This window comes from Grammomys surdaster, unplaced genomic scaffold (genome assembly GCF_004785775.1).
Source record: "Grammomys surdaster isolate TR1022 unplaced genomic scaffold, NIH_TR_1.0 126086, whole genome shotgun sequence".
Lineage (NCBI taxonomy): Eukaryota > Metazoa > Chordata > Mammalia > Rodentia > Muridae > Grammomys > Grammomys surdaster.
Genome location: NW_021620894.1, coordinates 68,625 through 80,963, shown reverse-complemented (window position 1 = coordinate 80,963; position 12,339 = coordinate 68,625). Strand labels below are relative to the sequence as shown.

Sequence of the window (12,339 nt, the reverse complement as noted above, 5' to 3'; positions counted from 1 at the left end):
ATTTACTTTGAGGAATACCTCCATTGTGTCCTGTAGATTTTGATGTTTTCATATTCATTAAATTCTAGGAATGTTTTTAAAATTCCTTTTTTTGATTTCTTCCTTGACACTACTATCATTTAGTAGTATGTTTCTTAGTCTTCATGAGTTCATTTACTTCTAGAGTTTCTATTAATGTTGGCAGCTAGCTTTACTCCAATATGGTCTGAGAGAATACAAGATGTCATTTTGTTTTTCCTATGTTTGCTGAGGCTAGATTTGCATTGCAATATGGGGTTGATTTTGGAGATAATTCCATGGGCTGATGAGATTGTTTATTTAATTAATGATATAATTCAACTCTAGTGTTCTCTGTTTAGCTTTTATCCAGATGACCTGTCTTTTGGTGAGACTGGGTAATTGAAATCACCTTCATTCACTGTATTATAGTTAATCTATGGCTTTTGATCTAGTATTATGACTGTATTAAAGTTGGTGCATTGATGTTTAAAGTTGTATTACCCTCTTGATGGATTTTTTTTTTAAAGATTTATTTATTTTATTTATGAGTACACTGTAGCTGTCTTCAGACACACCAGAAGAGGGCATCAAATCTCATTATGGGTGGTTGTGAGCCGCCATGTGGTTGCTGGGAATTGAACTCAGGACCTCTGGAAGAGCAGTCAGTGCTCTTAACCGCTGAGCCATCTCTCCAGCCCGATGGATTTTTTTTTAATGAGTATAAAGAGACCTTCATTATCTCTTTGGACTAGTTTTTACTTGAAGTATATTTTGTCTGTTATTACAACAGCTGTATTGGCTCATTTCTTAGTTTAAATTTGCTTATATATGGGGAGTAGATGTGTTTCTGAGTGAATGTGCATTGTTGACATGGTCACAGCCATTTCAAAGACCCAAATGCCACAGACCCACAAGACAGGCAAAGCCTTCTCTAGGTAGGGTATGGGAATTGGCTAAACGTTTCCCTGTGCAGATGTCAACAATATGTTCAAAAACTACCACCATAGTTTCCTCCTCTAGGATGACTTTAGGCGGAGGCTTATCCCCTACAGAGATCTCTCACAGAAACTAACTAATCCTCCTCCTTATGGACATAAACACACTGAGTTTCCTGGTAGTGTAGTAGTGCCTTCCATCAACATGAGCACAACCCATGTGATTCCAGATTTTCTGTATGTATGTTTGTCCTTTCTTTATTCCCACATGGCCCCAGTAAGGTTTACAGGACCAAGCCATGTAAAACATGGCATTTGGAGTTTTGTTTTAAATTTTTTTTTTACTCTAAGGTTGTGTCTATCATTTACACTGAGATGTGTTCCTGGAGTAAATAATAATAAGGACCTTGTTTCCTAATCAAATCTGATTGTCTGTATCTTTTTTATTGAGAAATTGATACTATTAGTATTAAATGATTTTATAAGATATGTATTAATTTATAGTTTTTGTCATTGTTTATTTTTGTGTTGCTTTCTTATATATTTTTTGATCAAGTGTCCTGGCCTTATTAGTTTACTGTGACTTCTTGGGTGCGTTTATCCTTCTCTTCAGAGTGAAATATTCCTTCCAGTATCTCCTGTAGAGCAGGCTTAGTGGCCACAAATCCCTTTAGTCAGATTTCATCATGAAAAAAATGTGTTTATCCTTCAATTTTAATGGATAGTTTTGTTTAGTACAATAGTTGTCACTTATTAGAACCTGGAAAGACATTTTCTGTCTTTAAATGTTACTGTAGGATAACCTGGCATCATTCTGATGTGCTTGCCTCTAATTTTTTTTTCAGCCTTCAAAACTCTTTCTTTTCTTTCCTTTTTTTCTTTCTTTTTAAAAATGTTTTATTATGACATGTCTCTGATGGACAGCCATATCCTCGCCTCCTTTGTTTCTGAGGACTACTCAACCTGCGTCTGGGATAATCTCTGGACTTGGCTTCATCTATGAGTTTGAATCTTGTTCTAGCTCTCTTTCTGCATCTATTCTAGATTAGACATTGGCTCTGGTTCTTTCAGATTTATCAGTTGCCAAAGGTCACAATTCCTTGAATCTCTCTGTCATGAGTTACTATCTTATAGTAAATCCTTGTTGGAAAGAAGCCAGAAGAACATGGCCAACTGATGAAGAACAGAGGCAGTGATGAAGGTAGGATATGGGCTTTCTGCAGGCTATTTTCTCAGTCTATGGCTTGGCATCCTACTGGTGCCCCTCCTTCCATGTGTTTATGTATATATATTGGTCTTGTTGAGGCTACAGCCTGAGTGCTCTGCCCTACTTTCTGCTGCCCTGTGGTCCTAGGCTCTCATTGCAATGAGAAAGTACCTCTTGTTGCTCCTATTGGGCATCTTTTTGCTGGTGGGCTTTCTGCAAGGTAAGATTCTGCCAGATGGTGTTGGTAGGCAAACATGATTGTCACAGCGTGTTGTGATTTGGGAAAATGAGCAGCAGGAGATAGGACCTGACTGTGTTCAGACACGATTCCTGAATCCTTTATTCCTATATTTGTTCATTCTCCTTTTCTCCCTTGCCTCTGATATGAACTGTTATCGTCTTTTCTTGCCCTCCTATTATTTTTCTGCTCCTGGTCCTTCCTCAGGTTACTTTTCTTCCCTGGCTTTAGTCCCTTCATGTTGCAACATTTTCAGTTTATTTTTAGCTTTATCATTCATGGCTATAAATGTAGGCTAAAAATTGGAGAAGAAAAGTCCTTGATAGGATGATAACAACGAGAAAACAGGGAGGGAGGATCTGCCAAACTCTGTGTGACTGGCTCTGGTAGCCTGCATCAGATCTTTGATTCTTATTCTTACAGTCTGTGCATTACCTGGATTTGAGGGTGGGGATACCTTTTTGTTCTGCTGAAGCCATTCCCTTTCAGAGTACAAGGTCATGGGTTTCCCTGTAGAGGTAAGTACAATGTATATCCAACTTCTTCTCTGGACATTTTTTTTTCTTATTCAGGGCCATGGGCTCAGCTTCTGTGTGATGCTTGAAGCTGGGTGCTTGAGTATGTCTCTTAACACTTGGTTTTGCCGTTCCAGCCCTGACATGTGTCCGCTGTGGGATGTTGAACTCTTCCAAGATTTGTGAGACAGGAGAAACCTCCTGTGAGGCTACATATAATATGAGGTGTGCTTTATGGCTGCTCTATAAAGGTATGCAAGATCTTGGAGGTCTCAGGGTGTTCTTTTTTACCTGTGAGAGATACAACAGTCTCTGGTCTTCGGCAAAGATGCTGAGTGTGGGAGAATATGTTGCTGTGTAAAAGTAGAAAAGTGTCCTTCTACTTCTGGTATTGGTTGCCAATAATTGTAGATCAGATCAGCAAGCCAATAATGAGTAAAAATAATTTTGAGTGGTCTCTTGATGATCATCAGGGCCTTCTCAGTGAATATAATCAGAGTTCACAAAATTTTTAGTGTAAAATTCCACTTAGCACTCTTGTGAATCGAATATAGGCAAATGATGACTGTCTACTTTGAAGCCTGAATTTTCTCATTGACCAAGTCACTGATTCTTTCCAGAACATGTGTATTTTATCTCTTTTCCTTTTCCACTTCAGATGGCAAATTCCAATATGGCTTCCAGGGATGTCTTGAAACGTGCTTCAATTATACCAAGACCAACAAAAATGTGATAAAGGAATATAGATGTTGTGATCACCAAAATTTGTGTAACAAGCCTTAAAAGCCCTTGCCTGCCCTGTTCTACTTAGGTAAGCCCATATCCCTTCCTGTCCTCTTGTAGTCTCATAATGCTGGGCTATCAATGCCCAGCACTGTCAAGGCTCTGTTCCTCTTTACATAGCATCAGGGGTTGATATTTTGACAGTTAAATTGTCATTATCCATTTCTAGGATTCTAGCTTCCTTTTGTTTCTCCCGGCATTCTTTCAGCCTGAGTGACATATAGGACACTTTCCCCCTCCTCTCTTGATTGTTACCTTTTTTACAGTAAATTGTCATGATGGATAGATGCTGTAATTGGGGATTGGTGTCCCTGTGAATATGACAGACCTGATGTATACCTTTGATGAGCCTTCACTTCAGTGATGCCTTTTCTGCCAGGCAGGCCAGCAAACAAGAGCTCCAGCATCTCACGTCATTCTTATCCAGAGAATGTAGGGCATATGTTAGGTAGATTCTCACTGCTATGACCTATGTAAAACAATAATAGGAGGAAGATTAGTTTTCTCTCATGGTTTTGAGATTTCCTCCATGATGGGAGGACACAATAGAACAGTTTTTCAAGTCATGGCATAGCTGAGTAAAATAGGAAGTGACCAAGAGGAGATACAGCTCCTAAAGAACTGTCCCTGCTTATCTCCTTCCTCCAGTTAGATTCTCCCCAAGAAATCTCTCCCATCTTTTAACATTCTGTCAAGTGTTAAAACCAATTAATGTCTTAAACCATGGATTAGGACAGAGATCTCACATGCTAATTGTCTCAGGAAATGTCCTCTCAGACACTCCCAGAGGTGTCCTTGTGGAATCTCTCAGACATTCTCAGTGCCATCAAGTGACTAGTTGAGACATCAACAACAGGCGAAGGTGCTCCTACACCACAGTGTCCATCTTCCCAGAGTTCACATGCGCATGTGCTTCTTTGTCTTGAAAAGATTGCCCTTTAGCTTCACTTTTAGTAAATGCCATAGTTTTTGAAGTTAGGATTGCTTGGGCTATTTATTGTTATACTTTCAGTGGATTTTATATTCAACTTCAAAAAATGAAGACAGTGCCGCCTGTAGCAAACACTGCTACTGACCCCTCGTCAAGACACATTTTGTTTATACTTTAAAGTAGATATTTCAAAGCACTCGAGTCATGTCTAGGTTACAATATGTGTTTGTGTATATATTAAACACATCTATTTATTATTTATTTATTTATTTATTTAAAATATTGAAAACATTATAGTTTTTTTCCCAGAGATGTTCTTTGAGTCATGGCACCAGAGCAGGTTATTGAGCTTTCTACTGAACCACACCTGCTTTCTAAATAACATACCATAGTATTGTTCCTGTGCTATGTGTATACTTCTGTTTTCTGTTAGGTGCCTTGCAACATATCATATACCTTATGATATACCTTTTGAAATGAGTTTCCCTGTTCAATATGCTTTCTTATATTATGTTCAATTAAACTTGTCTTGAACTTATTTGTTTATGTGTGTCCATGTACTTCCTACTGCTCATATTTAGAGGTCAGAAGTGAAATTACAGAAGCCAATGATCTCCTCGTATCATGTTAGTTCTGAGAAATCGATATTAGATGTTCAGGCTTAGAAGTTAGCTCATTTATACAGTGAGTCATCTCATCAGCCCTCAGTTTGTTTTTTAAGTGATAATTAGGTGGCCAGTGGGATGGTTCATTGGGTAAAGGTTCTTTGATATCAGTTCTGATAGCCTGGATTCAACCTCTGGGTTTCACATGATGGAAGAAGAGAATTGAGTTTTGCAAGTTCACCTCTAATTTCTACAAGCCTGGAGTAGCAAGGCTATGCTCCCTCCCCACATGCATGCACACACTCACTTAATATAATAAAAATATCATAAAATAAGGTAATCACAGTATCATTTACACACAGTAAAATGTATGGATTTTTGCTCCTTTTTTTTTTTTTTAACAACCCAGCAAGGATAAGCCGTTCTTAATCATCACCATTAGATTCAGAGTATTTGCGACACCACTAGAAATTCCTCTGTCCCTTTGCTGTCCTGGGATCAAGCTTCCACTGTCAGCATCTTGGAACCACTGTTGTTCTCATTTTGTTATACTCATGGATTCATTCAGTAGAAGCCCCCTTCTTCTTGTAAGTCATTTGTGACTTCCTTTTCTTGCTTAGCTTGTAATTCTATCGTTTGACATAATTTCTGATACTGTATTTCATTTCCCCTTTTATCACACTTTAAATAATTTAAAAAACTTGAAATACAATTATACTATACCTCCTCTTCCTTTGCTCCCTCTAAGTCCTCCCATCCATCCCTCCTTGACCTCTCTTGGAAACATGGCTTATTTTTGTTTGTTATGGTTGCTACACTCTCTCCAGCATCTCTTTCACGATGGTCCCTGAGCCTTAGGCCCAGGAGTTGGATTAGGAACATATAGTTCCTTGTCTGAATTTTGACCAGTGTCAGTTTTCTGTATATAGAAATGTAATCTGATCCTTCTGTTTGGTTGTATGTATATGATTTCAAAGCTGACCAAATGGTGTCAGATAACTTCTTAGGGTCTAAACCATGGGGAAGATTGTTTTGTTGACTATCAATATTCCTTGTGTGCCTGTAGTAGCCTATCTTTGGGTGGGGTCCCATGATATGTTAGCATATCTAATGGTGTTATACATGTTTAGGTAACCATATTGTTGAGGTACCATGGTCTTTCTTTTTCTTTTTTTCTTTTTTGAAGTAATATTTTTCTTTCTTTTTATTTGATATTTTATTTATTTACATTTCAGATGTTATCCTCTTTCCCCATTCCCCCCTCAGAAACCTCCTATCCCATCCCCTATTCTCCTGCTTCTGTAAGTGTGTGCCCCTACACATCCACCCACTCCAGCCTTCCCATCCTCGAGTTCCCCCACATTGCACATCCAGACTTCATGGGACAAAGGATTTCCTCTCCCACCGATGACCAACAAGGCCATCCTCCACTACATATACAGCTGGAGCCATGGGTCCCTCCATGTGTATTCCCAGGCTGGGGGGTTGGACCCTGGGAGGTCTGGTTGGTTGGTATTGTTGCTCTTCCCATGGTGTCGCAAGCCCCTTCAGCTCCTTCAGTCTTCTCGCTAACTCCTCCATTGGGGACCCCGTGATCAGTCCAATTGTTAGCTGCAAGCATTTGCCTCTGTATATGTCAGGTTCTGGCAGACTTCTAAGGAGACAGCTATATTAGGCTCCTGTCAGCATGCACTTCCTGGCATCCACAACAGTGTCTGCCTTTGGTGATTGAACATGAGATGGATCCCCAGGTGCGGCAGTCTCCGGATGGCCCCTCCTTCAGTCTCTGCTCCACACTTTATCTCTGTATTTGCCCCCATAAATATTTTGTTACTCCTTCTAAGAAGGATCCACACTTTGGTCTTCCTTCTTCTTGGGCTTCATGTGGTCTGTGAGTTGTATCTTGGGTCTTGTGAGCTTTTAGGCTAATATCCACTTATCAGTGAGTGCATACCATGTGTGTTGTTTTGTGATTGGTTTACCTTACTCAGGATGATATTTTCTATTCATTTGTCTAAGAATTTCATGAATTCATTATTTTTAATAGCTAAGTAATACTCCAATGTGTAATTGTACCACATTTTTTATATCCATTCTTCTGTTGAAGGACATCTGGGTTCTTTCCAGCTTCTGGCTATTATAAATAAGGCTGCTATGAACATAGCATGTGTCCTTGTTCTATGATGGAACATTTTTGGGTATATGCCCAGGAGTGGTATAGCTGGGTCGTCAGGTAATGCTATGTCCAGTTTTCTGAGGAGCCTCCAGACTGATTTTCAGAGTGGTTGTGTCAGCTTGCAATCTCACCAACAATGGAGGAGTGTTCCTCTTTCTCCACATCCTCAACAGCATTTGCTAACACCTGAGTTTTTGATCTTAGCCATTCTGACTGGTGTGAGGTGGAATCTTAGGGTTATTTTGATTTGCATTTCCCTGATGACTAAGGATGTTGAACATTTCTTTAGGTGCTTTTTGATCATTTGAGTTTCCTCAGTTGAGAATTCTTTGTTTAGCTTTGCACCTCATTTTTAATAGGGTTATTTGATTGTATGGAGTCTAATTTCTTGAATTCTTTGTATGTATTGTATATTAGCCCTCTATTGAATGTAGGATTGGTAAAGATCTTTTCCCAACCTGTTGGTTGCTATTTTGTTCTATTGACAGTGTCCTTTGCCTTACAGAAGCTTTACAATTTTATGAGGCCCCATTTGTCAATTCTTGATCTTAGAGCATAAGCCATTAGTGTTCTGTTCAGGAACCTTTCCCCTGTGCCCATGTGTTCGAGACTCTTCCCCACTTTTTCTTCTATTAGTTTCAGTGTATCTGGTTTTATGTGGAGGTCCTTGATCCACTTGGACTTGAGCTTTGTACAAGAAGATAAGAATGGATTGATTTGCATTCTTCTACATGCTGATTTCCAGTTGAACCAGCACTGTTTGTTGAAAATGATGTCTTTTTTTCCACTGGGTGGTTTTAGCTACTTTGTCAAAGATCAAGTGACCATAGGTGTGTGGGTTCATTTCTGGGTCTTCAATTCTATTCCAGTGATCTTCCTGCCTGTCTCTGTACTAATACCATGCAGTTTTATCACTATTGCTCTGTAGTACAGCTTGAAGGCAGGGATGGTGATTCCCCAAAAGTTCTTTTATTGTTGAGAATAGTTTTTGATATCCTGAGTTTTTTGTTATTCCAAGTGAATTTACAAATTGCTCTTTCTAACTCTATGAAGAATTGAGTTGGATTTTTGATGGGGATTACATTGACTCTGTAGATTGCTTTTGGCAAGATGGCCATTTTTACTATATTAATCCTGCCAATCCATGAGCATGGGAGATCTTTCCATCTTCTGAGATCATTGATTTCTTTTTTCAGAGACTTGAAGTTCTTGTTATACAAATCTTTTACTTACTTGGTTAGAGTTGCACCAAGGTAATTTATATTATTTGTGACTATTGTGAAGGGTGTCATTTCCATAATTTCTTTCTCAGCTTGTTTATGCTTTGAGTAGAGGAAGGCTACTGATTTGTTTGAGTTAATTTTATATCCAGCCACTTTGCTGAAGTTGTTTATCAGGTATAGGAGTTCTCTGTTGGACGTTCTGGGGTCACTTAAGTATACTATCATATTATCTGCAAATAGTGATATTTGTTTCGCTTTGACCTCCTTTTGTTGTCCAATTGCTCAGGCTAGGACTTTGAGTACTATATTGACTAGGTAGGGAGAGAGTGGACAGCCTTTTCTAGACCCTGATTTTATTGGGATTGATTTAAGTTTCTTTCCATTTAGTTTGATGCTGACTGCTGGTTTGCTGTATATTGCTTTTACTATGTTTAGGTATAGCCTTGAATTCCTGTTCTTTCCAAGACGTACTATGAAGGGGTGTTGAATTTTGTCAAATGCTTTCTCAGCATCTAGTGAGATGATCATGTGGTTTGTTTCTTTGAGTTTGTTTATATAGTGGATTACATTGATTGATTTCTGTATATTGAACCATCCCCGCATTCCTGGGATAATAACTATTTGATCATGATGGATGATTGTTTTGATGTGTTCTTGGATTCAATTTGCAAGAATTTTATTGAGTATTTTTGCATCGATATTCATAAGGGAGATTGGTCTGAAGTTCTCTCTCTGTTGAGTTTTTGTGTGGTTTAGGTATGAGCATGATTGTGGCTTCATAGAATAATTTGGGTAGTGTTCTTTCTGTTTCTATTTTTTGGAATAGTTTATAAAGAATTGGTATCAGGTCTTCCTTGAAGGTCTGATAGAATTCTGCACTAAACTCATCTGGTCCTGGGATTTTATTGGTGGGGAGATTTTTAATGACTGCTGCTATTTCTTTAGGGGTTTAAGAACTATTTACATAGTTTATCTGATCTTGATTTAACTTTGGTACTTGATATCTGTCTAGGAAATTGTCCATTTCATTCAGAGTTTCCAGTTTTGTTGAGTATAGGCTTTTGTAATAGGATCTGATGACTTTTTGAATTTCCTCAGTTTCTGTTGTTATCTGTACCTTTTCAGTTCTGATTTTATTAATTTGGATACTATCTCTGTGCCCTCTAGTTAGTCTGGCTAAGGGTTTGTCTATCTTGTTGATTTTCTCAAAGAACCAGCTCCTGGTTTTGTTGATTCTTTGTATAGTTCTTTTTGTTTCTACTTGATTGATTTCAGTCCTGAGTTTGATTATTTCCTGCTGTCTACTCCTCTTGGGTGTATTTGTTCTTTTTGTTCTAGAGCTTTCAGGTGTGCTATTAAGCTGCTAATGTATGCTCTCTCCAGTTTCTTTTGGTGGACACTCAGAGCTATGAGTTTTCGTCTTAGCGCTGCTTTCATTGTGTCCTATTAGTTTTTGTATGATGTGCCTTCATTTTCATCAAATTCTAAAAAGTCTTCCTTCCTTCCTTCCTTCCTTCCTTCCTTCCTTCCTTCCTTCCTCCCTCCCTCCCTCCCTCCCTCCCTCCCTTCCTTCCACCCTCCCTCTCTCCCTCTTGCTCCTCCTCCTCTTCCTCCTCCTCTTCCTCCTCCTCCTCTTCTTCTTCTTCTTTTCTTTTCTCTCTCTCTCTCTTCCCTCCCTTCCTTCCTACTTTCTTTCTTCCTTGATCAAGTTATCATTGAGTAGAGCATTGTTCAGCTTTCACATGTATGTGGGGTTTCCACTATTTTAGTTGGTATTGAAGAAAAGCCTTAGTCTGTGGTGACCTGATAATATGCATGGGGTTATTTCAATTTTTTTTGTATCTGTTGGGGCCTGTTTTGTGACCAATTATATGGTGGATTTTGGAGAAGGTCCCATAAAGTGCGCTAAGAAGAAGGCATATTCTTTTGTTTTAGGATGAAGTGTTCTATAGATACCTGTTAAATCCATTTTGTTCATAACTTCTGTTAGTTTCTCTGTGTCTCTGTTTAGTTCCTGTTTCCGTGATTTGCCTATTGCTGAGCGTGGAGTGTTGAAGTCTTCCACTCTTATTGTGTGAGGTATAATGTGTACTTTGAGCTTTAGTAAAGTTTGTTTTATGAATGTGGGTGTCCTTGCATATGAAGCATAGATGTTCAGAATTGAGAGTTCATCTTGGTAGATTTTTTCTTTGATAATTATTAAGTGTCCTTTGTTATCTTTTTTGCTAACTTTTAGTTGAAAATCAATTTTGTTTGATATTAGAATGGGTACTCCAGCTTTTTTTTTGGGATCATTTCCTTGGAATTTTTTTTCAGCCTTTTATACTGAGGTAGTGTCTGCCTTTGTCACTGAGATGCATTTCTTGTATGCAGCAAAATGCTGGGTCCTGTTTACATATCCAGTCCATTAGTCTGTCTTTTTATTGGGGAATTGAGTCCATGGATGTTAAGAGATATTAATGAAAAGTGATAAAAAAAAAAGAAAAGTGATTGTTGCTTCGTGTTATGTTTGATATTAGAGGTGGAATTATGTTTGTGTGGCTATCTTCTTTTGGGTTTGTTGGAAGAAGATTACTTTCTTGCCTTTTATAGGGTGTAGTTTCCCTCTTTGTGTTGGAATTTTTCATCTATTTTCCTTTGTAGGGCTGGATTTTTGGAAAGATATTGTGTAAATTTGGTTTTGTCATGGAATATCTTGGTTTCTCCATCTATGGTAATTGAGAGTTTTGGTGGGAATAGTAGCCTCTGCTGGCATTTATGTTCTCTTAGGGTCTGTATGACATCTATCCAGGATCTTCTGGCTTTTGTAGTCTGTGGTGAGAAGTCTGGTGTAATTCCTATAGGCCTGCCGTTATAAATTACTTGACCTTTTTCCCTTACTGCTTTTAATATTTGTTCTTTGTTTTGTGCATTTGGTGTTTTGATTATTATGTGGCGGGAGCAATTTCTTTTCTGGTCTAGTTTATTTGGAGTTCTATAGGCTTTTTGTATGTTCATGGGCATCTCTTTCTTTAGGTTAGGGAAGTTTTTTTTTCTATAATTTTGTTGAAGATACTTAATGGCTTTTTAAGTCGAGAATCTTCACTTTCCTCTATACCTATTATTCTAAGGTTTGGTCTTCTCATTGTGTCATGGATTTCCTGGATGTTTTGGGTTAGGAGCTTTTTGCTTTTTGCATTTTCTTTGACAATTGTGTCAATATTTTCTTTTTCTTTCTTTTTTTTAGATCAAATTTAATGTGCTTTATTATGTTTCTAGTAAAGGGAATATTATAAATTAAGGCATACCCATTGTGGCGGATACAAAGAGTTATTATAAATGATCCAATGTGAGTTTTAAAATTAATAACACAAAACTAAACAAATAGATTATAGCATGAAAAAGACTACAAGAAATCATGCCAAGTTGTGTTTATAAAACCACACATATTTAAAAAAAAATCCTGATCCTACTATGAAACTTGAATCCTAAGCTAAGTAGTTCAGTATTTCCACATACAGTTATAACTCAAAAGCCAGGCATGGAACCACACCTACAGTGTGTCAATGTTTACACCTGCTTGCCTCCGCCACCGCCACCTCGAAGCCCCACTGGCTGGTTGTTCTGAACAAATGAGCCTCCTATACGAACTGCACCTGGGTGAGTTGGCGAGGCTGCTGGATGCTGTCCAGGATGGATAGGTTTTGCAATCTGTGCAGAGTGCCCACTTCTGGCCATATTCTTTGA

At 38.3% G+C, this 12,339-nt stretch overlaps 1 protein-coding gene across 1 annotated transcript; it reads left to right on the top strand.

The window, feature by feature from the left end:
* Positions 1–2,247: 2,247 nt before the first annotated feature.
* On the top strand, positions 2,248–3,706 carry Pate1 (prostate and testis expressed 1). The gene is made up of 3 exons (XM_028755730.1): positions 2,248–2,362; positions 3,033–3,146; positions 3,554–3,706. Exons 1-3 carry the CDS (start codon positions 2,302–2,304, stop codon positions 3,676–3,678), a joined length of 300 nt encoding a protein of 99 aa, XP_028611563.1. The 5' UTR covers positions 2,248–2,301; the 3' UTR covers positions 3,679–3,706.
* The last annotated feature ends 8,633 nt before the right edge of the window (positions 3,707–12,339 follow it).